At 38.5% G+C, this 27,502-nt stretch overlaps 6 protein-coding genes and 1 long non-coding RNA gene across 15 annotated transcripts; 4 read left to right on the top strand and 3 right to left on the bottom strand.

Moving 5' to 3' along the window:
- The first annotated feature begins 9 nt into the window (after positions 1 to 9).
- LOC145737614 (WD repeat, SAM and U-box domain-containing protein 1-like) lies at positions 10 to 2,217 on the top strand. 2 transcript variants are annotated; one of them, XM_081992368.1, is made up of 3 exons: positions 10 to 1,149; positions 1,248 to 1,532; positions 1,586 to 2,217. In XM_081992368.1, exons 1-3 carry the CDS (start codon positions 928 to 930, stop codon positions 2,096 to 2,098), a joined length of 1,020 nt encoding a protein of 339 aa, XP_081848494.1. In that variant the 5' UTR covers positions 10 to 927; the 3' UTR covers positions 2,099 to 2,217. The 2 variants fall into 2 exon arrangements, with proteins under 2 accessions (XP_081848494.1, XP_081848493.1); XM_081992367.1 differs by having other exon boundaries at positions 13 to 1,155.
- LOC145737611 (uncharacterized) lies at positions 2,152 to 4,165 on the bottom strand. Its single transcript, XM_081992365.1, has 5 exons — positions 4,011 to 4,165; positions 3,234 to 3,860; positions 2,966 to 3,178; positions 2,480 to 2,710; positions 2,152 to 2,423 (listed from the first exon to the last, which is right to left on the bottom strand). Exons 2-5 carry the CDS (start codon positions 3,852 to 3,854, stop codon positions 2,202 to 2,204), a joined length of 1,287 nt encoding a protein of 428 aa, XP_081848491.1. The 5' UTR covers positions 3,855 to 3,860; positions 4,011 to 4,165; the 3' UTR covers positions 2,152 to 2,201.
- An 89-nt stretch (positions 4,166 to 4,254) lies between these two features.
- On the bottom strand, positions 4,255 to 5,358 carry LOC145737617 (3-hydroxyacyl-CoA dehydrogenase type-2-like). 5 transcript variants are annotated; one of them, XM_081992372.1, is made up of 5 exons: positions 5,212 to 5,358; positions 4,999 to 5,160; positions 4,761 to 4,925; positions 4,595 to 4,698; positions 4,255 to 4,544 (listed from the first exon to the last, which is right to left on the bottom strand). In XM_081992372.1, exons 1-5 carry the CDS (start codon positions 5,221 to 5,223, stop codon positions 4,301 to 4,303), a joined length of 687 nt encoding a protein of 228 aa, XP_081848498.1. In that variant the 5' UTR covers positions 5,224 to 5,358; the 3' UTR covers positions 4,255 to 4,300. The 5 variants fall into 5 exon arrangements, with proteins under 5 accessions (XP_081848498.1, XP_081848502.1, XP_081848499.1 ...); XM_081992376.1 differs by having other exon boundaries at positions 4,255 to 4,536; XM_081992373.1 differs by having other exon boundaries at positions 5,005 to 5,160.
- A 157-nt stretch (positions 5,359 to 5,515) lies between these two features.
- LOC145737607 (phenoloxidase 1-like) lies at positions 5,516 to 8,579 on the top strand. Its single transcript, XM_081992357.1, has 11 exons — positions 5,516 to 5,679; positions 5,728 to 5,920; positions 5,969 to 6,192; positions 6,248 to 6,450; positions 6,500 to 6,752; positions 7,181 to 7,345; positions 7,396 to 7,524; positions 7,580 to 7,725; positions 7,779 to 7,954; positions 8,006 to 8,238; positions 8,298 to 8,579. Exons 1-11 carry the CDS (start codon positions 5,572 to 5,574, stop codon positions 8,517 to 8,519), a joined length of 2,052 nt encoding a protein of 683 aa, XP_081848483.1. The 5' UTR covers positions 5,516 to 5,571; the 3' UTR covers positions 8,520 to 8,579.
- Positions 8,580 to 13,693: 5,114 nt separating this feature from the next.
- Positions 13,694 to 16,333, top strand: Ppa (F-box and leucine rich repeat protein partner of paired). Its single transcript, XM_081992362.1, has one exon. The coding sequence runs from the start codon at positions 13,855 to 13,857 to the stop codon at positions 15,241 to 15,243; it is 1,389 nt and encodes a 462-aa protein (XP_081848488.1). The 5' UTR covers positions 13,694 to 13,854; the 3' UTR covers positions 15,244 to 16,333.
- Positions 16,334 to 17,769: 1,436 nt separating this feature from the next.
- Positions 17,770 to 25,411, bottom strand: LOC145737620 (uncharacterized). Of its 4 annotated transcripts, none has more exons than XR_014180437.1 (9): positions 25,274 to 25,411; positions 24,346 to 24,524; positions 23,041 to 23,245; positions 22,737 to 22,986; positions 20,533 to 20,734; positions 20,348 to 20,481; positions 20,096 to 20,241; positions 19,913 to 20,046; positions 17,770 to 17,890 (listed from the first exon to the last, which is right to left on the bottom strand). It is a non-coding gene; the product is annotated as an uncharacterized LOC145737620 (long non-coding RNA). The 4 variants fall into 4 exon arrangements; XR_014180434.1 differs by having other exon boundaries at positions 20,106 to 20,241; XR_014180435.1 differs by having other exon boundaries at positions 20,106 to 20,241; positions 20,543 to 20,734.
- A 472-nt stretch (positions 25,412 to 25,883) lies between these two features.
- On the top strand, positions 25,884 to 27,279 carry RYBP (ring and YY1 binding protein). The gene has a single exon (XM_081992377.1). It carries the CDS (start codon positions 26,004 to 26,006, stop codon positions 26,457 to 26,459), a length of 456 nt encoding a protein of 151 aa, XP_081848503.1. The 5' UTR covers positions 25,884 to 26,003; the 3' UTR covers positions 26,460 to 27,279.
- Positions 27,280 to 27,502: the final 223 nt, after the last annotated feature.

Genomic DNA, 27,502 nt, shown 5'->3' with positions numbered 1-27,502 from the left:
TAACCAACTGGGACATTCCAGAAAGTTCTAAGAGGTTCCAAGGACTATTGAAGTGTTGCAAAAGCTTTAAGACACCTTTTCAAAGCATCCAGACTATTCCACAAGTTTTGATAATTCTCAAAAAGCTTCCAAGACATTTTAAACTTCAAAAGGCATTCCAAAAGCCTTCAGACTATTCCAGAAGGTTTAATAAACCTAAAAAGTGGTCAAAACACATTCCGAAAGCTTCTAAGACCCTCCAGAATATTCTAAAACATATTAAATACTCAAAGTTGTTACAAAAAGATTCAGTAACCAACTGGGACATTCCAGAAACTTATAAAAGGTTCGAAGGACTATTGAAATGTTGCAAAAGCTTTCCAATTGCTTTTAAAGCATTTTGAAGGCTTCCAGAGTATTCCAAAAGCTTTAATAAGTCTCAGAAAAGTTTTACAAACGTTCCAAACGCTTCTGGGGCAATTCAGAGTCCTGCAGACTATTCCAAAATCTTCCGAGACTCACCAACCTTATTGCTGTTTTAATTTTGTCAAAATTGATGTTGAAAGCCTTCCTGACGTTTAAAAATTGTTTAATGGTGATTTTGAAGGCTTTCTCCTGCCTTGGTTTGTCAAAATAAGTTCTGAAGGCTTGTTTTATATTTCCATGTTGTCAAAAAATATTTTTGAAGCTTTTCTAGAAATTTATGCAAACTGATTCAGAGACAGAATTTTAAGAGGTATCGAAATATGCAAAAATATACAAGGTGTTTCGTTAACTTCTATACAATTTTTTTCAATCAATGTGTGACTTTGTAACATTATTGCGCCACTCTCTGTATATTTGAAGGAAAACACGTGATCAATAAACTGAGCAATTGGTTTCTTTGGCAGAGTTCTGGAAGGCCACCTGGACACGATAACGTCGATTTGCGTGACGCCAGACGACCAAATGCTGGTAACTGGGTGTGGAAATGCGGATTTTCGTATTTGGTTCGTGGAGAGCGCCCGGTGCGTTTACATTAAGGAGGATGCGCACGAAGGTGGCGTGCAAGACTGTGATTTTTCGGAAAATTTACAACCGATACCTAATGCGGTTGCGGAGGGACAAATCTACCTGCTGGCCAGTTGCGGTAATGACAGCATGGTGAAACTGTGGAAACTGTCACTAATAGTACAAGTAAGAAACTCTGCATAGTCTCTGTGATTGGTCAGGAAAAAACAGTCTTGACAAATCACAAACTACTGGATCATCTCACCTGTTCGTTTCAGCAATCCGACAATTTTGACAGTATCGAAGTGAAATTGTGGCGTCCTCTTCAAGGTCACGGAGGTCACGTCATTTCAGTCAGATTCTCCCCCGTTGCAGGGGAAGTGGTTTGTTCGACAGCCACTGACAGACAGGCAAGAATATGGTCGGTTTTGGGCGGGTATTGCCTGCACGTGCTCGACCACGACTCGATTGTCACGTGTTGCTCGTTCAACCTGGACTGTTCCATGTTGGCTGTGGGCTGTTTGGATCGAACTGTATGGATCTGGAAATTACCCCAAGAATTGGTAATTAAGCATCAGCACTAAAAAGGACCATAAATTAAAACATATTTGATCAGGTTTTTCAGACTGCGATAGCAACCAAATTCCGATCAAACACCAAAGACATTGCGGAATGGTCCACAACGGATGTGGTTAAATGGTTGCAGCAAATTAACCTGAACGAAATCACGCAAAACGTTATCAATTCAAGATTGGACGGGGCCAAAATGGTGACTTTGAGCGAAGAGGAGGTGTGTTCCGGCTTGGATTTGGGCCCCGAACTGACCGAATTACTGACCAAAGAACTGAAATGGCTGAAAATGATCGAGGTTCAAATCCACAAGCCGTACAACGTGGACGTGCCTGACGACTTTCTGTGTCCAATCACTCAGGATATTATGCGCGATCCGGTCACCTGTTCTGATGGATTCACTTACGAAAGGAATGCGATAGCTGAATGGTTTATGTCTGGAAAGTTTACCAGCCCGATGACCAATGACGTGTTAACTAACACGGATTTCAGGGCTAATTTCACACTTCGAGACTCAATCAGGAGTTTTTTAGACTCCTTAGAGAGTACCTCACAATAAGTCACTTTTTGACACAAATTGGAATAGTTTTTAATATTTCAAAATCTGTGATATGTGTCTAGGAATAATTTTTTATTTGTTTTAATCTTAAATATTACACAATTTATTCCGGTTGATTATTTTTGCTTTTGTTTCTGCGGAACGACCTTTTCTGGGACAGTTTGACACTACCAGCCAATTTGCCTTGTTGCCGTAACGCGTGCAATTTAAAATTCTTCGCCTTAATCTCCTTCTTCTTTTCCTCCCCCTTTTTCTTACCACCCTGCGTGTAGAGCACGTTTATTCTGCGACTGTTCAAATGGGAATGATGCATCGATAGACATTTCTACAAAACAACGTCGTGTTTGGTGCGGCTGGTCTAGTTTGTTATATAACTCTTACCTGATAAGCAGTTTCGCAATCAACTTCCACATACGCAAACCCTCTAGGTCGATTACTGCCCTTTTCCGTAGGGATACGTATGTGTACAATGTTGCCAACTTTACTGAAATGACTGGTTAAGTCCTGTTTGGTTGTGTCGTAAGGAATATTGCCCACAAACAACACGAACCGTTTTTGTCCTTTTATGTCTTTGCTTTTCAGTTCGTCTATGTTTGTGGGTAATTTTTCTGCCTAAAGGGACAAAGACAGCTTTAGCTTTCAGGAAAAAAAAAACCACGTGGTGTACAGTCAATAGATTTTAATTATAACGTATATGAAGTTCCTACCATTAAGGATTGGTTATTGCAACACAATTTTTACAAAATACAAAAATATAAACGTTGACCAAACAAAATTGTGTCATAACCGGGAAAAACCTACAAACTTAAACTTAACATAATATCTCTTAATCTACTTTCTCTTGTTGGGTGTTTTTTTGAGACTAACCTTCGGAGCGGGCGCTTCTTCTTCAGACTCGTCATCCTCTTCATCATCATCATCCTCTTCATCAGAATCTACCTCGTCTTCTTCTTCATCATCATCATCATCGTCGTCGTCTTCTTCTTCATCAGAATCCTCTGCCTGAACAACTTTTTTAAGTTGCGCTGGTTTCGCCTGTGCAGGTTTAGCTTGAACTGGGTTCTTCTTTGTTTCAGCAACCTGGATAAAAGAAAAACTTACATTTCGACCAGAATTTAACCTCAAAAACTCTCACCTGTGTGCCGTCGGTTTTCTTCAAAGCCTTTTTGGCCTCCCTGGCTTTCCTGGCTTCTTCAATGTCCTTCTGCCTTTGAATCTTGCTTTTGGCAGCCGCTACATCACCTCCCTCCTCCAAAATCAGCTTCATTTTATTCAAAATGCTTAACTTCTTCTTGGCAGTTTTAGTCAGCTCTCCCCTGGCTTTGATATCCTTAATCCTCTGATTCAGCTTGGTTAGAACTTCAGCATCTTTAGTGCCTGATTTTGCTTTGACTTCGGCCATCAAAGTACCAAACTGGCTCTTCCTTCGTTTCTTTTTCTCTACACCATCACCCTGGCCAGGTTTACCCTTATTAGTTTTCTGATTTGTGTTCAATTGTTGGGTGCCTTTGAATGGTTTTGGTCCTGCACCATTTGTAGGTTTGCCTTGTTGGTTTTTCTTGTTGTTTTTAGGTGAAGGGACGATTTCTTTCTTTAGAATAGGTGTTTGTCCGTTTTCAGGCTTGATTTTCTTAGCGGGAGTGTCGTTTTCAATTTTAATCTTTTTAACTGGGGAGTCTTTTTCTACTTTGATTTTTGGGGTGTTGTTGGCAATACTTTTGCGCTTGTTGGGGGTTTTTACTTCGGCTTTAACCATGTTGACCTGTACAACAAAAACGTGTTGCATTATACATTGGGATACAGGCTCAAAATCAAGAGGTGGGATAAAAAAAAACGTGGCCGGTAAACTCACATGCATTATTAGCAATTTTATCAAATTAAAGCAGGTTTAAAAGGTTGGGGCTTTACTTACCTTTAGTCTAGAAGAGTAAACGTCGATAATTAAAATTTATAAACAAGATGAAACACACTGTATTCGTTAACAACCAACCGGTTGAAGAACTTGGCGACGCTAGAGGAGACACACAAATGAAATGATGAAAGCACGACGCAATACGCATGGAGGCAAATGTCAAAGTAAGGTTATGTTGTTGACTGTCATTCTTCTTTTATGTTCAAAATAATATAGGCAACCACCAATTCGAATTTCGTTATAAAGGGTTGCAAAATTGTTTATTTAATTTAGGTGCAAAAAAACACATTCTAAACAATCATCTCGTCCATAATCAAGGACGTTCCATTTAGCAAGTGGTTTTCAAGGGCCGTTTGCACCACGCGGCTGAACTTTAGCGGCGCAACGGACAGTGAGTCGCGATGGGGCGCAATATCCACCACTCGGACGCCAAATTCGCGCAATTCAATGGCGAGGGGATGGCTCAACGCAACCACCCCCCCTTTACTAGCCGAGTACGCCAATAAAGTGGAATGTCCCTGATGCCCTGCAGTACTTAAACGGGTATGAAACATACGAAAGTACGCTATTAAAAGTGAACTTACCTGGTGTTGATAATCACACCTCTTTCCCCTTTGGAATTAAGCTCGTTCTCTAAGAGCAAAGGTAAGGCAGAATGGATAACGTTGAGGGTACCCAAGAGATTAACCTGAAACATTGCAAAAATTATTAAACGTGCTGAATTTACGCACAAATGCTGTAACTACTCACATCAATTATTTTAGTAAACAATTGGAGGGTGTGTATTTCTTTATTAGCTGCATTGTAAATTTTTGATTGGGCGTAAATTGCTGCACAATTTATTAAACCGTTCAGCTTGCCAAATTTTCGTTTTGTGGCATCTAAAGCGTTCGAAACGTCTTTTTCCGATGTGATCTTAAAAATGGCTCACTTTATCGAAATTTGATATTTATTGAAATGAAACTATTTAGCTATTTATTCAACTTACGTCCACTGGTAAAAAGAGCACTTTATCTGGATTGTCATATAATTCCCTATCTGGAGGTTGTTGCAGGTCTAAAATTACCAAAAAAGCTCCCTTAGAGAGTAGTAAGTGGGCAGTCGATTTCCCCAATCCTGAGGAACCTCCAGTTATCAGGAAAACTGAGTTCTGCGAAAAGGAAAATTTGAATTTTATCCAACTATTCGTTTATACAACCACCTTTATAATCATGATGCTGGTTGTAGTAATATTCTGCCAAAAACTCGGTTATTTGTTCCACGTGAATACAAACTTTGTTATCTCTTTATTTAATTCAGTATAATAAATAATACAAAGGGAAAAACTTGATCATTTGGTGAACTTAACCAATCCCCAGATAAAGTCATATCTGTAAGTTGTTTTTCTGTTCGTTCTGGCGTTCTAATCACTTACAAACCACATTAAATAACAAGAACCGTGCGAACCAAACATTGTGGTCACTACAGCATATAGTATATAAGCTGGAGGCTCAGTAGAAACCATCACATTACCTAAAAGTCCTTTAGGTAATACACGTGATCTATACACAACAAAACCATCATGTCTGACAAGAAAAACATCCTGCTACTCTTCGACCGTCCCCAGGAGCCAGTGTTTATGCCTAAAGGGGACCAGAAGAAGGCGTTTGCTGTACCACCTGAATATTTGGTAAGTTTGATATGATTGTTTGAACTGCACAGTTAATTGGGGGTTTAGAGCGACAAATACAGACCAATCGGGACTCAAGTGACCAGCCGTTTCGGGGAAGAGGCCTCTGAATCCATAGCAGTGAAGCGCATCTCCATACCACCACTTGGTGAAGTGTTGGAGCTAGCCAGGGATGTCAACTTTTCCCTGTTCATACCGAAACATCGACGAATTGCCGGACGTTTGATTGACATTTTCTTAGGTACTTGTTACTACTGTTTGGTTGCACTGTGTTGCAAGTTTGTTTTAGGAGTACGCAACGTGGATGACTTGCTGGCGGTGGCAGTGTACGCCAGAGACCGTGTCAACCCTTATTTGTTCAACTACGCTCTTTCTGTGGCTATTCTGCACAGGGAAGACACCCAAGACCTGGACGTACCCTCCATTATTCACTCCTTTCCCGATAAATATGTGGACAGTAAAGTGTTTTCTAAAGCTCGTGAAGATGCTACAGTGGTGCCGGAAGGTTCTAGGGTAAGAAATAACCTGAGGAAATTATCTTTATAGGACTGACAGTACTTTTTTGTAGATGCCTATTGAAGTCCCCCGGGATTATACAGCATCCGATCTGGAAGTGGAACACCGTTTGGCTTATTTCAGAGAAGACATTGGACTGAACTTGCACCACTGGCACTGGCACTTGGTGTACCCGTTTGAAGCTGCCAGAGAAGTGGTGGACAAGAACAGAAGAGGTGAACTGTTTTACTACATGCATCAGCAAGTCGTGGCCAGGTGAGAGATTATGATGGTGAGACGTTTTGTTCCTTAATCTGCTTTTAAGGTACAACTTTGAACGTTTGTGCAACAAAATGCAGAGGGTGGAAAGGTTGATCGATTGGGGCGCCCCTATTAAGGAAGCCTACTTTCCCAAATTGGACAGTTTGGTGGCCAGTAGAGCGTGGCCTGCTAGAGTGACAGGACAGAAGATTCAGAATTTGAGGCGAGAAATCGATGGTATTATGATAGACATCGATGATTTGAAACGGTGGAAAGATAGGATTTACGAAGCTATCCATTCTGGACAAGTTAGGGATGTAAGTTGATGATGTTAGTGATAATTTTCAGGTAGAAAAACGCCTTATATCGAAAACTAAATGGAACATTGTTTTTGGGACACTCTACAGGACAGAAAATGTCGCAAAAACGAAGTTTCTTTTATTCGAAGTTCACTTTATTTGAAGAGATAGAAAAAAAGTTAAATAGGACAATTCTTCCTAGAGAATAGGGGATTACTTTTATAAGATTTTTACTATACCTTTCCATTTAAATTTTCTGGACATTTTTCATTTTAGTGGTATCGAAACGCCCCCTAGCGGTGGATTCTAATGGCCATACCATGTATCTAGTTTTCGAGAAACTGCACATAAAGTCCATTTTACATGTTTCATTTTACAGAAACCTTAACACAGATGCACAAATTACCATTAAACTGACTGACAAAAATTTAAATAATTTTTTTTAGAGTAGCGGCAATGTTATTCCACTAACTGAAAACGAGGGAATTGACATTCTTGGCAACATTGTGGAGAGCAGCATCCTATCACCAAATCGAGACTTTTACGGGGATTTACACAACACTGGACACACCATGCTGTCCCTCATTCACGATCCTGACCACCGTCATTTGGTAATAAGTTTTTCCAGCCAGAATTTGTTGAGTAAGCCTGACATTTGCAGGAATCGTTTGCTGTGATGGGTGACTCTGCTACCGCTATGAGAGACCCGGTGTTCTACCGTTGGCATGCCTTCATCGACGACCTCTTCCAGGAGTTTAAAGGTGCTTTGCCTCGCTACACTGTAAACCAGGTTAGTGTACACCAAGTCACTTTTGAGTTGGTGATGTTAAACTGTTAGTTTCCAGCTTAACAACCCTGGAGTGACTGTCCAGTCTGTGGATATTGACGTAGTTGGCGGACAGAGAAATGTACTGCAAACGTTTTGGCAACAATCTGACGTGGACTTGTCCAGAGGTATGGACTTTCAACCGCGTGGATCTGTTTTTGTCAGGTGGGGTGACATTTCACTTAGACCAATCACTTGTTACTACCAATGTTTTACAGGTTTACGCATCTACAACACAAACCTTTCACCTACCGAATTGGAGTTCAAAGCAATGCGGCCAAAGAAGCAACTTGCAGGATTTTCCTGGCTCCTAAATTCGACGAAAGAGGCAATCCATGGCTGTTTAGAGACCAAAGATTGATGTTCATCGAATTGGACCGGTTCAAAGTCAATTGTAAGTGACTCTTTTGATACACCAACCCTACTAACTTAAGGTAAATTTCAGTGAAACAAGGACAAAACACAATCGCTCGCAACTCTGTGGACTCTTCGGTGACCATTCCTTTCGAGAGAACGTACAGGGATTTGGACACCTCGCGTCCCCAAGGTGGGTCCCAATTGGCCCAATTTAATTTCTGCGGCTGCGGTTGGCCTGACAACCTTTTGATTCCTAAGGGGAGCGCCGAAGGCTTCGACTGTCAACTGTTCGTTATGCTCTCGAACATTAACGATGACCGCGTAAGTGTCAATGTCAATTGTCAATGATCAAGTGTCAAAGTCAAAAATGTGGTTGACAGATCAATCAAGACGGTTCAGGCCAATGTAACGACGCAGACTCATACTGTGGCATCAAGGACAAGTTGTATCCGGATCGTAGGTCCATGGGCTATCCGTTCGATAGGAGTCCAAGAGATGGAGTGGATACGTTGCAACAGTTTTTGACAGCCAATATGCGGGTCCAGGATGTTTCCATCAGATTCGAGAATCGCACTTTTAAACCCAGAGATACCAACCAATGAATTGATTGCTGACTTGTGACTATAACGCTTTTGGAAAATACATTTTGAATTTTGAACCAGTTTTAAATGTCAATAATTCACCAATCCATAGCCAATTAAAAAATAAGTTGACATTCATTATGTCATTTTCCTGAAAAGTGCTTCCTAAGGAAAATACAGTCCTTCAAATTTCTGTTTAAAAAATCGTTTTTTTTTGTCATAACTGTCAGACCGTTGGAGCAATATTGATCAAATTTGGAACAAGCACTTTATTACACGTTATTACGGTCAAAGACCCAAAACTAACCAAACCCAACTTAAAAATTGTCTTGGAAACGGAAAATTCACTTAAGAAGTTTAAAAAATATTATTGTAGCCAGTTTTCATAGTTTCCAGACAAACTAAAAGACTTTAGTTTTGAAAATTGATTGAGTTTTCATGCAAATCGAGAGACTTTAATACTAAAAATTGACTTGTAGACATAAAAACTACTTTTTCAAGAATTTGTTACTACAAATTCATACATTTAAACCTTAAAAATTGACTTGAACCCCAAAATGTGACTGAACTAATGAAAAGTGACATCAGAAGCTTAAAATTTGCATTTGAAGTAAGTTTTCATAATTTGAAGACAAATTTCAATATTTTAGTCTTGAAAATAGTCTTAGATGCAGGACATTAACAATAGATTCATGAAAATTGTCTTGAAAACGAACTTTTCGTGCTTTTTACTTTGCTTTTCATTTTCTTCGAATTCTGGACTATTTTTAGTGCTTCAAAACTGCTTTCAGCTTGGAAAATCGAGTTTCAAGACTATCTTCACCAAGTTATTGACATAGCAAACTTAAAAAACAATTTTTACATTCTTCATAGACTTAAAATGGCATTCCAAGCTTTGTCACTATTAAATCGACTTCTAGACACCTCAGTGCTAAAAATTCGGGTATTTCTTAATAAACTAGACTGTTTTTAGTGTTTTAAGACTGTTTTCAGTGCCTCAAATCGAGTTTCAAGACTATCTTTACAAAGTTTTTGACTTATCAGGCCTAAAAGCCAGTTTGTCCACTGACCATAATCTTGAAAATGTTATTTCAAGCTTCTTCACTATTAAATTGACTTCTACACTCATAGGTGCAATAAATTGACTGATTTTAGTGCTTTTTAAGACTGAAAAATCGGGTTTAAGACTATTTCCAAAAGTCAAGTTTCTTCAGTAATAAAAGTAAAAAATTTTGGTACCAAATGCTACAATAATAGTCTTGAGAACTAATTTTTATAAATAAAATAGTCCGAAAATTTAATTTACTTCTAGACTTGTTGTCCAGTCCAGAAAATTGAGTTGCACACCAATTAAAGTCTTGAAAATATACTTTTGGACTCTCTTTAGTCCTAGTAAGGTCCGTTCTAGCATTAAAAGTCAACTTTTATACTATTTTTAGTAGTAAAAAATGAGTTTCACGCACAATACAATCTTTGTCTTGATTTCCGGACTTTTTTTAGTTCTTGAATGCCAGTTTCAGACACTCAACCAGGATGGCAGTCTGAGAAAGCGAATCATAAGACCATTCCTAGTAGTAAAAAAGTTTTTAGACTATTCAGGACAAATTTGGACTTTCACAAGTCTTGAATGTTCAGTTTTAAACTATAAAACGATTTTTTAAATTGAAATTTAGAGGACTGTTCTTAGGAAACGTTTTTCAGAAAAATAACATAATGCAAGTCACAATTTATTTTTGATTAGCTATCAAATGGTGAATTATTGACACTTAAAACTGTATTGTCATATGATTTTGCTTTATCCTGTTTAATTTTCTGGCACTTCCTCTACATCTGGAATATTCTTTTGGGAAACGCCCCAATCTTAAAGTAAATCGTAGCAAAACTCAAAAAAAGAAAAAATATGTCCGAGGAAAGGTTTCTTTCAAAGGTTTTATTTTCCCCGAGTCTCCCAAGACGGCCGGGCGAAGGAAAAGGTATTATTTTTTAGTTTATTTTTCGAATACAACTTTTTACAAAACAAACGGAACGAAAGCGGGAGACGGAGAACGCGCCTCCGCTTTGTAGGAAGCGAGACGGAAAACGTTACGAAACCTGAACGGCACGTCCGCTTTAAGGCTTAAAGGGGATAGCCTCCAACGCGGTTTGTGTCTGTTTAAGGCCATTCTACCAGATAATCCAAAACTACTTTCTCACTCACCCATCAGTCAGTCAGTTGGATCGGTCAAACAAAATGTCCCCGTAAGGGTCAATATTGCTTATCGCCCCTCTTAGTTGTAAAGGAAGGTCCCGTTAGTACCACTAATCCGTTACAAGCAAATCTCGACCATATTGCATATTGGAATTCTGGAGAATGACCCGTTCCATACACGTTATGCGGGGCCGTGCCTGCGAGAATAAATTTCTATTTGAACTGTGTAAAATATATTTTTAATAAAATGACAACGACCAAAATTATATTTTTTCCACACTGACACTAAATTGGTGAGGAGGCAAAAAATGCATGGATTACGAACAAACACTCTTGCCAAGATTAATCCAAAAACCACGGGGGGAAACAGACACCACTCGAGTGTATTTAAAAGGGTATTAAACGTTTCAACCACCCCCCAAGCACGCCTTTGATTGATCAACTTCAGTAACATAACATTTATGCGTATTAAATGGGATTTCTTTGGCGACTAATTGCATATTCATAACGGCCATGAACTCCTTGACGTTATTGTGACAATTGACAGTAGAAGTTTGTTATGGAGGATGGTGAATAACCGTCCTTGCCCGAATTATATAATTGTTTCGTTTAAATATGAATTAAAACTAATTAACCCCAGTCAGAGCAATTAATTATTTTTCAATGTGGGACAACAAATGTAAAGCGAATTTTCCATGGTAAATTATCCAGTAGTTTATTTAATTTAACTCGACCAATTTAGTTGTACAGATACGGGCCATTATGACGTAAAAATTGGTCTAATTTTACTATCGTTAGATAACAGGGAGTACTAATTTGCATAAAAACCCGCACCGCTTTATTAGACGCTCCGGCTTGTCAAACTATAAAGATCGATTTTTCTACAGGAGAAGAGAAATTGTGAGAACCGATCAGAAAAACAGTAGAACAGCGTTAGCATAGTTTTACTTAATAACCAAAAAAAATGCCTGCAGCAAGGCGACGTTCCAATCAAACGATTTTAAAAAATGCACTTTCTCAAAAGATGCAATATCAAAGGCCTTTCACTGTCAAAATTTGTGGAACAATAGGAGGGGAGGTCAGGTTGGAAAACCGAAAATTTGTGAAAAATACGGGGTGGGCGCCAAACCGCCCTCACTCGGGTAGGGGTAGCCTCGTAAAACTTAAAAATGCCGCCGTGGGCCGTCGAATCGATACGAGGCTAGCGGATCACGTGGTGCGCACTCCAGCCAATAAACGCAAAAGGCCGACTGCCGTTCATTCGTCCCACCGTTCTGAAAACACGTCAGTGACATATAGAGAGACAAAAGTACTAAAACTAGTATAATTACAACCTAACCTAACCAAAGTATGATTCATTACAATATTAGGCACTCCCAATGAAATGTCAAAAACAGCTGATTGAAACTTTTGGAAAGGCAAACACGGCCATTAAAACACACTTTCTTAGAACATTTTAGCTTAAATTTAGCGACTTTCAGTTGATATTTCATAAAACTGCCCAATTCGTAAGAAGGTGTGTTTTAGGGCGGATTACACCGACATATTTAAGGACACCCTAGTCTAGGTTCTAATTTGACTATGCCATTTTACACATGATCTGTCACAGTCAAATCACAACTTTAGTTTAGGTGAACCTTAGGGTGCCCTTAATTACGTCAGCTGTATTTGACATTTCATTCGAGTGCCTAATTGAACAGTAAAACTGACAACTTTAATAATGCAAACTAAAGACTGTTGACAGTTGACAATCATCAAACTTAATTCTAGAGGTCACGTGGCTGCTTTAAACACCAAAATGATATTCAACTGGTCATGTGACCATTTTAAACTTAAAAAATATTTTTTTTAAGGTCAGGTGACTATTGACAAGCATAACATTTAATTATAATAATATTTGGTGGCTTTTGATGAAAATGGTCTGTTAAAAGTCACGTGCCTGCTTTAAGGCTAAATTGACACCCTTAAGGCGATGTGACTGTTGTCAATTATCAAATTTATTTCTAAAGGTCACGTGACTCGTTTTAAACTTAAAGTGTGCCTTTATGAATGCCATTCTAGCTTTAATGATGCAAATTTATTTTAGGTAACTGTAAAAATTACATATAATTGATTTTGCTCACAAAAACAAATTTTTGGAATAAAAAAAATTCAAAACCTCAAAACAAAAACGTTTAAATAAATTACTAAAAAAATAGAGTGTTCCTCTTAAGAAAAATAGTAAGTCTCAATGCAGATACATAGGCTGCAATCGTTTTCAAGCTCCCTAGAGCGAGCAGCGCGTTTTTGACGTCACTATGACGTAGTTTAGCAAAAGCGTAATTTAACCAACTGTCAAATTACACGTCATTGTGACGTCAAAAACGCTCTGCTCGTTCAATTGAGCTTGAAAACGAAGGCGGCCATAGAAGATGCACTCTAGCACCGCCCTCTATACTAGAAAGCCTAAGCCTAGTTTTTTGTAAAGTAAAAAACTGACACAATTGGGTTTTTTCCTGAATTGCTGTTACAATGTGGCTTGAAAAACTTATGAACGGCAGCAAACAAAAATAACTCACGCAAATAACCTCAAGTTTTGATTTTAAACCGTAAAAATTCATCTAAACCTCAAAAAACTAAATTTCCACAATACAAACAAACGCAAACTGTCAGCACTATTTCCGCCATATTGGAATTTTCGACAAGCACCTTCTAGGCTTTCTAGTATAGTAGGCGGTGACTCTATGTCTGGTATGTCTGGTTGCATAAGTAACACAAAGATGTATAGAAACAATTATTACGTTTACACCGCAAGGACTAAATATTTGGTCCAGCAGGTATTAAATGACGTCACAAGTACTTTTTTTCATTCTTTTCTATCCACTGTCACAAACGTCAATCAAAATTTGCTATTTCTCTCTTGGATTAAAAAGGGTCACAGGATACCAAAATGTAATTCTAAACCCCCTCCTCTTCGGAAACCGAGTACACTTCCATTGTGAACAGTACATCCCTTCCCTGATAAGCAGTACAATTCAGTTTGGACTAGGAAATTCGCTCCGCTACAAAACAGTTTGTGTCTGACTGGAGTCGAGTAGGTGCTATACCAGTGCCGATCGAAAACGTACGTACACGATGTGCTTCTATTAGTGACAAAGTGGTTCTAGTTCAACGTGGTACCGATTTACAATGATGGAGGATCCGACGCAGCTGGTTTACACTGAACTGCCGTTGTCCATGCTGTCCACCACCGTGTTGCTACGCAATCGTTCAGTCAGGTTCCAACCGTACCATCGTTTGCACCAGCCGCAATTGTACGCCAACATCATGCAACACGACTTTTTGTCGTTGGTCCAAAGGAATTTGGATATGTTAACGCAGAACAATGAAGAAGAACAAGTAACGGCCGTCGATCAGAGCAAACCTCACATTTCCTGTTTGTATCCAGAGATTTTGACGATTATTTTCAGTTATTTGGATGTGAGGGATAAAGGCCGAGCGGCCCAAGTTTGTACCACTTGGAGGGACGCCGCTTACCGTAAATCAGTATGGCGAGGAGTTGAAGCCAAGTTGCATCTGCGAAGAGCCAACCCGTCCTTGTTCGCGTCACTGGTCAAGCGAGGAATCAAACGGGTTCAAGTTTTGTCGTTACGGAGGTCTCTACGCGACGTCATCCAAGGCATCCCGAATTTAGAGTCGCTCAATTTAAGCGGATGCTACAATGTTGCAGACATGGGTATTTCCCACGCTTTAGTTAGCGAAGTGGCCTCGTTGACCAATTTAAACTTGTCATTGTGCAAACAAGTCACTGACAATTCGCTCAGCAAGATTTCGCAATACCTCAAGAACCTAGAGGTGCTGGAGTTGGGAGGATGCAGCAATGTGACCAACACTGGACTGGTTTTAATTGCTTGGGGATTGCGAAAGCTGAAACGTCTCAATTTGCGTTCATGCTGGAACGTAAGCGATCAGGGTATCAGCCATTTAGCTTTAGGGAACCAATCCCTAGAATACTTAGGACTGCAAGACTGCCAAAGACTTTCAGACGAGGCCCTCAAGCATGTAACCGGTCTTACATCACTGATATCCCTCAATCTGAGTTTCTGCATCAGTATCACAGACAGCGGACTGAAGTATCTGGCAAAAATGCCGAATTTACGCGAACTGAACTTACGGTCGTGCGATAACATTTCGGATATCGGGTTGGCCTATTTGGCCGAAGGCGGTACGAGGATAACCTCCTTAGACGTGTCGTTTTGTGACAAAATAGGCGACCAAGCCCTCGTTCATATCTCTCAAGGACTGTTCAATCTGAAAAGTTTATCACTCAGTGCGTGCCAGATATCGGACGAAGGACTCGGCAAAATATCTAGCGCCCTTCACGAACTAGAAACTCTTAATATCGGACAGTGTTCTAGGATAACCGACACTGGCATCACCACTTTAGCGGAATCGCTAACAGGACTCAGGTACATAGATTTATACGGTTGCACTGGAATCACCACTGTCGGTTTGAGCAGTGTAATGAAACTACCCAATCTCAGTATCCTGAATTTAGGCTTGTGGCACGTTAGATGAAACTAGTTTTACGATTATAAGTAGCTAGGATATTTGCAATGAAGGTTTATTCAATTAGGTTCCAATTGATCGTTTGGGTTCTATTTGGGAAACTTTTGCTCAAGGTAGTTTAAGTTAAATACCAAAAAATCATGTCATTAGGTTATTCGTCTGTAACGCTGAAACATTCCGGTGTTTGGTACTTGGGAACATTTGAACTACACTCGTCACAATGACGTAACTTTTCAAACTGTCAAATTACGTCATCGTGACGTATGAAGCGTCCGGAACTAACCTTAAACACTCTTACCTGTTTGAATTTGCTTTTTGGTTCAATGAAGTCGCATTTTTCCAGTTTCCCTACTTGGTTTTCTCCACAATCCACATTTTTACGGTAAAAGTACCACGTGGGCAACCCTGCAAAGAAAACAAAATTTGGTTAAGACAGCTTTGACAATGTAATTTAGCTGAACATTGTTCAAACAATTTCATTTACAACCAGTATTTTTGCTTAAAGTTGCTACAGACTGTTCATTCTGTATTCTTGTTAATTTTAACTGGAAAGATAAAGGAAACATATAAAAGTCATATAGTAAAGAAACTCCTTAGGAGAGGCATATTTGCGGCACTTTCTTATCTTTTTCTGATATAATTTTAATCCACTGTACGTTTGTCGGTGGCTTTTTGGATTTAGTGATAACAGACTTAAAAAAAACTTTTACACCCATTTACCAAAATTAAAAGTCTCTCTGTTTTTGAGGCTTCAGCCAAGTACCAGCACCTGGAAATTCCCTCAAGAACCCAAACGAAATGGTACAGTCGTAGGTGGACTGTACCGGATACGTACGCGAGAGCTGTGATAGATTTAAAAAGAAAAAGAGAAAAACGAATGACGTAACCTGTTTTGATTTAGGATAAAGAATTACTATACGAATAAGATAATAATAATAATACTAATAATAATAATAAACAATACCGATAGTAACAATCTTTGAAAAACTATGTTGAGACGTTTGGGGACCATTGCTGTTCATTGTGTTGTTATTGTTTTTATTACGTTTCCAACGATTTTTTTATACATTTCGATGAAAATAAATGTTTTTCAAAAAGGTGTCTGTCAATTTTATTGTCTCAAAACCTTAACAGGCTACAAAAATTACAAAAACAAAAATGACTCTCTGTATAAAGGTGTTTGTTTCCAGATAACTGTATTTTTCACTGAAACAGCTTTCAACAGGACAAAAAAGGTATATCAACATCTGGTTTGGTTCTCTCTCTCTCTCTGAGGCGCACATGTACAGTAATTTGATATTTCCACTTGGTATTAAGTTCATATACAGTGGGGCAACCTCACAAATCAAGTATATTTTTTGACAGGTCCCCAGGATTTAATTTCATTATCTCTATAGGACAAAAACAATTTGTGATTGGTCTGCCGCTTTTTCTTGACCAATCACAAACTATCCATCAGTGTGAGCAGAAAAAGTGTAGTTATTTTTATTTTATTATTTATTAGTAGCACCATTTTATTGATCAGTTTTGTTCAAGGGTTAGGTTAGGTTAGGCATCGAATTTGGGACAGACTGTATAACTTCTTTTTGTGAAGGAAAGCTGGACTACCTGGTCTAGACATACAAAGGGACCGCCACTGGCCCTGTCTAAGAAATACCAAACCTTCATAAACAGCTTGGCCGACAGGAAAAGAGAAAAAAAGAGGGTTCCGAACAATAGATTCTACCTGCGGCTATTCTACGTTCTGTAAAGCTTTAAAGGCCATTTTCGAAACTACAAACCTATAATTTTGCACCTTTAGAAGAATCTTTATTACGGTCTTATAATATCTAACGATACTGTATAAAATGGACAGTAAAATTTTATTGGTCGTTCCAATTTTGGTTCGCCCCAAGACGCATTCAGAACATATTTGCTTCCTATTACATTTTTCTTGACAATTTATCAAAAATGCTACTACACCACTGGATCCTTTACAAATTATTATAAAAATGTTGTTGGTTGCTGATGTAGTGTGGAACCTTGAAAATGTGCTAAACAGATGCTCGAACCCGACCAACAGTTTCGTCACAAATTTCTGTAAATAACCGCTCATTTGCATTGGAACAGCTACAAGAAATAATAGGAAAGCCAAAAGCGACCAATCTAATTAACATTACCGCGCCACTCAATCTTTAATATTCAAGATAAGTCCTTTAAAAAATTTACATTTTGAAAGCATAAAGCTCAGCTTCGAAAGGCTTGAATGCATAAAAAAGCGGGCGTAGCCGTACATTTAAAGCAGCCGTATTTTTAAGGAATAATTCCCGGCTTAGTATTCCGTTTGGGGGGGCCCGTACAAGAAGAAAAATTGTTTGTCGGAAAGATTAAGGCTTGACCTCAAGTCCTTTGCGATCAAGATCTACCGACGGTTTTTGTCAGTCCTACAAGGCTGTGACGCAGTTTAGTTAACTAACTGTCAATGTCAAAAAAACGTCAGTTCACACTGTCTGTTGTTTGTAATTGGTTTTTGATCGAGTGTCAGTACACAATAAGGGCGGGTCCCTTTGAGTTTTTGCTAAAGTTGTTGAATTATTTGATCTTATTTTGTTCACAGACGGCAAAACAGGATTTTCCCTCCAATGTCCCCCTCTTTCATTTACAGAATCAGTAAATCCTGCAAAGAAAAATGCTTTTTGAAATTGAAGTTGTATTGTAAATAATTCCATGTTAATTCTTGAACTTCCATTTGCACCAGCAGCCATTGCATTTAGGTTAATTTAACACATTGTTTAATCCAAGAGTCTTTGACACTGATGCTGCGAATGGATGTTAGGTATAAGGAAATTTGTCCATCAAGCTTACCAGTGGGGCAATACTTCCTTTCAAATAGTGGTAGCTCTAATTCACAAGTCTGCAAGAAATTATGCAATACGACAGTAGCTTATACTATCAGCTCACAAACTAAGGATGCCAAATGCACTTTCTATTGTTCTTCTGGCTCTGCTAATGTTGTAAGTGTAATTTTCTTGTCAAATGTGTCATTTATGTCACAATACAAAAAACTAAACACTAAACCTTAAATAGTTGGATAAACAGAGTTGCCTCTTTATAAGTTATGATTAAATTTCCAGCAAAATTTATGATTATGTCTTTGTGTTATGTAGTTGGGTAAACCCACCCTAAGACAGTTGAGTTTGGATTTGACAGTTGCTGTGTGTTACACTAAACGTGTGGAAAATAAATCCCAATTAGTTTCCAGAAAATTGAACAAATCAAACGTCATTTTGTATACACAAATTAATCGAAACGACGCTAATTCCTAAATCAAACAAGTTGGGTGCACATATGGGAAGTCCAATGCTCTTGAACTGCTTGTAAATACTATTTAGTCCGGTATAAACTAAGAACATTAATTTTTTAACGGCGTCTAAAGACGGATTCAGTCATATAAACGGGTTTTATTAATGCCTAGTTACACTTATATGGTCTTTTTATTGCCTTTTAACTGGAAACTTCATTTTCCAGCTCCAAACGATTTGTTTACCAATAAAAGAGAGAAAAAAACCAATGAGCTAGACAAAGATGACAAATTGCCAGACTGACAGATGTCAGAAATTTTGTCGCCATCTTTGCCTGCCTATAAAATAACTAAAAAAAACCAATGAGCTAAACAAAGATGGCAAATTGCCAGACTGACAGATGTCAGAAATTTTGTCGCCATCTTTGCCCGCGTATAAAATAACTATGTTTGGGTCTATTACCTACAATTTTTTATGAAAATGATATTCTACAGGCCCACATGCCCTCAGATTTCAGTTTTAACAATGCCCACATTTGCTTGGCCGAATGCAGGAAGTAAATATTTATGCAATCTGCGTCGGTTGGCTGATAAACGTGCAGGGGATTTGCATTGCAACAATGTAAGGATATGCGTACTGAATACCATTAACCACGGTAATTTTCTTTTAAAAAAATTCAACTATTCCATAAGGGGCCCTTCTGTATAGTGGAAATTCGCTTGAAACTATAACGACTTTAGGTTTAAACAAAGCTTGAACTAAACTATAGCACTAAAACCCCCGGCCAGGAACATTTCCATAATGATTAACGACTGGCTGTAAAACTGTCACTAGTTTCAAAATCTAGTCCTGGTGCGAAAAATAGAAACCCCAGGAAAGTAAATCAGATAGACTCCTATCGTCGAATCTCGACTGTGGGTTGAAGTAGCAGTAGCATGTTAAAGGAGTAAAATATATACGGAAAACAGGTTTTTCAGTCGATACTTTATGTATATCTACTTTCAGAAAAAAAGTTTTGCGTCGTGAATAACAGGTGCTGGCGGGTACTACTGTGTACTACCTAGTCCAAAGACGTGGTACGTGTTACATAGCAGATTGTCGGACGTATTATGTACCGGCATATGTTGGTGCACCGTCTCTTTTGGCCTTTTTTCGCGTTTACGAGCACATCTCGGTACTACCACTCAATTCACTTGACAAGTTTGTGGTTGGTAGCACACAGTCATCCATGTTTTTAATTTCATCTCAAAATAGAGGTTTTCTATTATTTAGTTTACTGTAAACTATACAATCATGGCCACCCTGTACACATTTTAGTGGAAGAAATCCAATTAATGGATGTTACAAGACCAAAGGTGTTTACAGTGGCATTTTTAACTTATGGGAAAACCTCTCACCTGTTTTTGTGGCCAAATACCAAACTGATTGTCCCAATTTAGCTTAGAGTGGTAGAATCAAGTTTTAATTGGTTCAAAGCAAGTCCATTACAGTGTTTGAGGGGGTCACCAAGTATAGAAGTTGCTCTAGAACCCTAAAAAAAACGTACATACTCAATTTAATAAGCTTAGTAGAGGACTTACTGGAATGTACCCGTGTGTCACTTAAAAGCACCAACAGGACCAAAATTAACAGGAAAATCACCATTTTTCTCTACAGTACTGCAAATCCTGGGTCCAACATGTCCGCCAATTCATTCTATCCAATGAGTCTTTGAATATAGGCCACCCTGTACACATTTTAGTGGAAGAAATCCAATTAATGAATGTTACAAGACCAAAGGTGTTTACAGTGGCATTTTGAGTGGTGTAAAAACTTATAGGAAAAGCTCTCACCTGTTTTTGTTGCCCAAATACCAAGCTGATTGTCCCAATTTAGCTTAGAGTAGTAGAATCAAGTTTTAATTGGTTCAAGCATGTCCATTACAGTGTTTGAGGGGGTCACCAAGTACAGAAATTGCTCTAAAACCCTAAAAAAAAAACGTACATACTCAATTTAATAAGCTTAGTAGAGGACTCACTGGAATGTACCCGTGTTCACTCAAAAAGTTCACTTAAATCCACTATACAAGCACCAACAGGACCAAAATTAACAGGAAAATCACAAATTTTCTCTACAGTACTGCAAATCCTGCATCCAACATGTCCGCCAATTCAAACTATCCAATTGGTTGGTTCAAACTAGTCACGTGACTGGGACAAGATTCGTTATTGGTGGTTAATCTAAAATTCAAATCTGGTGTATGTCAAATTTGTGGTCAGCTGTCAACCGACTGTCAAATGTTGATCCAATAACCTCAATTTTTTTAAGTTTGTTTATTTTTAATAGTTGAGTGTAATTTAATAATTTAAGGTGAATATGTGTATCTACATGGTGTATGTCGCAAACTAAAAATTTACCAAGGAAAAACAGGGGGCCTTTCCAGGTGGTGAACAAGCACAGGAAACTCTCATGAATAATTCCCAATGTTGGACCAAGTAGGTATTATCTTTAGGTAATTATCGCCAGGGGCTCAACACGTTTAATTACGATCAGGGTACTAGCCCAGACATTTAAATGAAAATAATCCACAATATAAAAGCATAGATAAATCATTTGTTTTGAAACTGTACAGGATATTAATTGTCAACAAGATATGCATGCGGCCATAACTTGCACAACCGGATTTTGAAACATTACAACGCATATTTGCCTTTATAATGCAATTAATTGAGGTGGTTATGTTATGGAGGAAAAACCGCACCGTTTTTGTGGCCGAGCACATTTTTGGTCTAGGGTTTTTTCCCTCTTTGTCTTTGCCGCTCTCTCTAAGGAGAAATTTTACCATAATTTTAGTCTGGCCAAACCGGTCGGTATTATAAAATTCCAACTTGCCTGGGATCCGTTTGATAAACTGTTCGCCTGGGACCCCAAAGCGGCCTGTCAAGTGTCAGACTCCGAGAACGAACGAAAAACAGACCCAGCCAGGAGAAAAAGAGATCGTCAACAACGAGATACGATATTAAGAAGCAGCGTTGTACAACCCTGATGGAACGTAATAGGCAAAACGTTGGTTATTTCTAACACTGTTTGTAGCTTGTAATTGGTCAAAAAATAGCTTTTTTTGACTGCAGCATAGAAAACGTCCTTGATTTGAGATTTTCAGTGGTGTCTAGTAAGAACATCTCGTTGGCCGGACAAATTCAGGTAAGTTGCTGACTGAAGGCCAGGTAGAAATCACACTATACAGACTTGGGAGGTCAGAGTTATATAATTTCCCCCCCCTCCCCCAGTATTTATGCAAGAAATAATAATAAATTTCAGATTTTATGATAGCATCGCCAGTTTTAAATAATCGAGAAAACCCGACCAAGGTGACAGCTTTGTCACGTGACGCTAACATTTTCTTGCTTGTACCAAGATATGGATCGTAATGAGTAATTGTGGTGTGTGTGTGTATCGAGATTTTTACCGCGCCCCCTACAGAGCAGGAAATTAAATATTTTCCATTCCAACCCCCCTGAAAATAACCAACTAGCCCTTCGTAATACAGCTTTTGTCCCACATTATGTAAATTCTTTGAAACCGTTCTTTCAGTCGAATCTTTTTGTGCTTCAGGTGTTTCAACCATTTGGGACAAGGGTCTAAGACCTGTCAAGGGAAGAAGGGTCATTTTTACCTTCAAAGAAAGCCCGGTTTAGTAAAGCATAAAATATGGGTGGGTTGATGGCAAATTCGATGTTCTAGTACCTAGAACTTGTCTATTAATCGAATGTGAATAATCTAAAATAGTAGAGAAAACAGCCATTTCCATAAACAGTTACTTTAAGAACGATTTCGGACTTAATTGGTGTAAAACTCAATATTAATGAAAACGAAAATCTGAATGCAAACTCATTCGACCAAACAATTAAAACAAAAGAATGTTAATATGACGGAAGAAGGTTAATAAGCAAAAGAGAAACTTTGTGGCATTAAGACAGTGGTATATGCATATTAATAAATAACACACCAAAATAGTAACGCTTTAAACATTTTAAAATGTGCTCGTTTAACCTTGTCGGAAACTAGTTTCTTTGTGATATCTCATCTTTTACAAACAATGTTGTCTATTGTCTTTTATGGCGCCATTTGAGTGTTTGGCGTCATTACAACCAATTTTAAGGGGTTGACAGTTGTTTAAACAAAATAGAATACATTCAGAAAGTAACCGTTTTGTTTTTGTAAGCTTCATTAATTATTCACCTTTTAACCGGCCTGAGTCACTGAAAAACAATATGATGCATCGTATTTTTTCCCCTGGCCCCAGGCACAGCCAATGAAACCCATGAAAATTTCATGAGAAGGTTGCGTGCTGGAAATGGATTGCACGGCCGTATAGTTACACACACACAGCGGGTTTCTCCTTCTCAGAGTTTTGCAATTAGTTGTCCCGATCCTAGAATCACGTGACTGCTGTCACACACGTCAAAGTTTGCTCAACCAAAACACCAAGCTGTAAAAATTACGTTTCAGTACAGTTACACCAGTCAAACCAGATTGGGATTACGTCAGATTTGTCATTTGTTCCTAGAGGCAATTTCTAACTAATGTGGGCTTTTATTTGTTAAATGCTCACGTGACATTGACATTTTTTGTGTTTTTGCCCTTTAGAGCCTCCTAAGGAGTTACAAGGCAGAAAGTGACCACACAACATAACTATCTTAAACCTTTCAGGTCTAAAATTGCCAGAAGCCTCTAACCACCACTGAAAACTAAAAAAAAAATCAAGTTTTATCATTTTATTATGGTAAGATAACCTTAACGTACTTTGTGTGCACAATTAAAGTTTTTTTAAAATTATATTACACTTTTTGCGTACAATTTCTTCCAGAAGTTCCCAAAGAAAGCCATGGCAACATCAAGGGGCTTATTCTTGAAAGCAAGGAAGGGAATTCTCAAGAGAAGTTTTGATAGAATGTGATAGAAGAAGTTGACAATGGCGGGTTCCTGTCACATTCTACAGGTATTCGTTTCAAGAATACGCATCTTGTTGTTAGAGCAACGTTGCCAAAATGCCTCCAAAAATGAACCAAAAATGTGTGCTAATTTATCTAAAGTAGAAAACGCACAAGTTGGCCAATTTAAGCGTGCGCCTTGCGAAGGTAAAAATGTATATAAATACATAAAACTGACCCGATTTCAAAAGCGTTTTCCCAACATTGTATTTTGCGTTGTTGCAGCATTGAAAAGTTCCGTAAGTTGCGCCAATCTCGATCCGCTTTTCTGTATTAACAGTTCACGGTCGATATTTTGCAAATGCGAAACTATCTGCGTGCCGTGACCGATATCGGCTTTTTTGCTGTGCTAATACGAAATCATTTTCTAATAACATATTGTAGGTTAGTAATGACTAAATCACCAAAAAAAAACTATCCAATTCGGCAGGTAAATTAGTTTTTTTTTAATCTGCTTGCGTCAGCTGCTTTGTGCAAGTTTACACAGGAAAAAATCAAAATTTCTGTCAGTTGCTCAACACCAGGAAGTTAGAAATTCAGGTTGGCTTTAACAAACCAAAATACGCGATTTTCCATTAAGAAAATCTTTATTGGACACGGTTTGAAATAATGTTGTAATGGTATTTCAACCACCAGAATGTCAGGTTGTTATTACTATGTAAGCAGATTTAAACCATAGATGCATAATTAAACAAATTTTGTTGCCGGCCACTAAAAATTGTCTTAATTTTACCGTTGAAGGATAACGACTATTCAAATTCCACCGGGTAGATTCTCTACCTACAGAAAACCGGTTCAACGTACCCGAGAACCTTTTCGCTGGGGGCACAAGAATACACAATAACTCGGCAACCTACCATATCAGACGACATTATCTGGTACCCCTTTTTCCTTATTGTAGTACAAGGCAAAATCTCCGATCCGCGTTATCATTTGCGTTATCGTGCGACTCTGCCAGTTCCTGTCCTTTGTTATCACTGCTATGGTGCCAGTGAGGCACCGTTCTGAAGCAGGACAGGAAGCACCAACGGATTGTCTAGAATTAAAAACAAACTAATGAAATGGAACTCAATTTCACTGGAATTTCTAGGAAACCATTAATAAAGTCAGTCCCTTAAAATTACACAAACGAAATTCTGAGAATGGGTCAAGAAATCCACCAACAAGACAACTCCCACGCCCAAAAAGGTTTTTTTTTTTTTAGAATTCGGACCCTGTTCAGGGTGTATACGACCCACTATAAACGTCACCAAACCGTTTATTATGAACGTTTTTAAAAATTCAGGAACTTTTCCTATGACCCCTGTCATAAATTTAGATTTGAGCGGTTGGTCTATGCTTAAAGACAAAATATCCTATATCTGACTCGTCTGGCCGACTTCACAATACACTGACATGCTCCAGTGGACCAGAGAAATATTTCACGGTCGTGAATGTGCTAGGAATATGCATAAACCATCAGACTTATGGGGGATGTTAGGTTTTCCTTACTAAATACACAAAAAAATCGATTAAGTAGTGCAGTGGACATTCTTTTATTAAAAACGGGCATTGCTCCCAACTTATTCAGTCAACACCTGCAATTTTTTGTCTTACTGTAGGGTGGGATGGTTATACGAGGGGCACATAATAGTGGGACACCTGCCGGATGCAGTGTAGGTGCCTTGGGGGGTTCATATGGTATATATGCATCAGAATGTATAAATAAAAATGAGTTTTTCTCTCAAAAAGTAAAAGTTTCAACGTTGTTTTTAAACTACTAACTAACCCTAATTGTAAAATTACCTTAAGAAAGCTATCTGTTCGGCCCAATAGAGGCAGAGACTGTCCCATGTTTGGCTCAATGGTAGATTTATCAGTAAACTACTTTTTAACTCTTTTAATTGCCAAAGAAAAAGAAAATCACTTTTTTGTTGACAGTTTACCGGTTTTTGGTTTTTAAGGTTATGTTTGTGTCAATATTCTGGTTCTGCTCACTGCTGTCATGTAAAGTTTTGACATTTGACAGATCAAGTCGAAATTATCCACTACCCATTCTTATTATAGTGATTGATTAGTGAACAAGGAAATCAATAATTAATTAATTACAATTTAGTAATTTTCTTGATATTATATTACACTCATTATAGCTGTAGCGATTGAGGAAAACGCTTAAAGCGCTTGTCAGCTGTTGGTCAGCTTCTCCCAAACATGCCTTCGTAATCACCCATGGTATTTAAGCAAGTTTAGTTTAAATGTTACTTTGTCTGTTATAGATATAAAATGTCACAGCCAAAGCATCAACAAAAACAATGCATCAACTCTCTGGATGAGCAATACTTTGTAAATCTGACAACGGTGTGGTATTAAAAAATCGACCCAAACCGGCAACCGGCAACCAACGACGGTGCTGCCACCGTCAAGTTCAGCGTTGACAGGGCGAACTGCGTACGGCAAAGCAAAACATGGCCTGGTGTTCGGGTTGTTTGTGTAATTTCTCGATAAAATCGCGGAATTAGCGGAGCCCGAGCCGACAATGGACAACAAAAAAAGTCCAATACGCCGGGCAAAACGTGCACCGAAAGTGGTTGAGGACAATTATTGGGATTGCAGTGTGTGTACGTTCCGAAACACGGCCGAAGCGTTCAAATGTTTGATGTGCGACGTGCGAAAGGGCACATCGACCAGAAAACCCCGGATCAATCCCCAACTGGTGGCCCCAGCAAGTAGCAGCCAATTTTTGCCGGCCACTAGCACTAGCACCAGTACGAAAAAGGAACGCAAAGACAAGAAAACGTCCAAAAAACGCCGACATTTACCCCGATTGAAAAACGTCGACAGGAGCTCGGCCCAGACCAGGGAAGTTACCGTAAATAGTGTCACTGTGGTTATTACCGAATATAAACCAAAAATCAAGAGCACAGAAACTGTGTCCAGTAGCAGTTCGTCGGATCACGGGTCCCAATCAGAGTCTAGCATGGACGCCAGGTAAAAGAAAGTGTACCCCTCCTGTCCAGGGCTTGTATATTTAACGACATACACGGGATGTCAGTGACATTGGGGACAATGACTTGAGCTAGATTTTAAATTTAGCCTCTAAATTATCCTTTTTAGCAACTAAGTAAGTATTATTGTATTGGGGTCTGATAAGAAATAAGAGTAATTGGCTCTCAGCTGTTCCCTGATTTAAACATACAACGTTGCCAAATTCAGCATTTTTGTGTAAGCATAAATAATAAATATTGTCATCAATCCAATGATAAGAAGAGACAAGTTGCAAGTCAATGCATTAGACAAAGATGGAGCAAAAGTGCTGTCAAATGTCCCATGCATTTTAGTGACAGATTAGGAGGATTATCTCCGTCTTATCCAGAGCATTGATTTACCATTAGTTTTCTCTCTTTCATATATCCCTTGTAAGAAAATGTCACCTTTTTGAAAACCCCCCCAATAAACTGCCAAAATCGCACACTAATCTTACCAAAACTGCTCCCTAATTCTAATTATTAGAAGCCCTAATTTTTATTACCTGTTTTGTACTTATTTATATAAATGTATAGGTAAATAACTTCCATTAAGTGTTTTTTCCATATATAAAGCATTTTTTACTAAGACTGCCATTAATACAGTGTAATGGAGTTGTTAGTGTATGAACGTTGAGTGATTCCAGTTTTTGGTTTTTCACCAACAATTTGCCAAGAAATTGGTATTAAAAATAAGTCTTTGACTTAAAAGTCTCATTTCTGTACATATTTTTTTAAGTGAATTGTGTTGTGCAACTTTCAATTGAAATAAATTATTATTTATGTAAATTGTTAGTGTTTTTATTATATTGAACGTTCTGAATTTTGTCATTTAGTGTAGCTGTAAAATTTTCCGTTGAGATATTTAAGGCCACTGTTTGGCGGCAAGCGGCCGCCCAGTGACAAGTGCGCTCCCCAGTCCCCGTTTTACCACCCCACGGCGGCGGCAACTATTCCCCCACCTCGTCCGGGCCCCCCGGCGGACAACTTTTTGTGTTCTGTATATCCTAAA

This window comes from Ips typographus, linkage group LG14 (genome assembly GCF_016097725.1).
Source record: "Ips typographus isolate SLU linkage group LG14, UJ_Ityp_2.0, whole genome shotgun sequence".
NCBI classification, from domain to species: Eukaryota; Metazoa; Arthropoda; class Insecta; order Coleoptera; family Curculionidae; genus Ips; species Ips typographus.
This window is presented reverse-complemented; position numbering and strand designations above follow the sequence as displayed.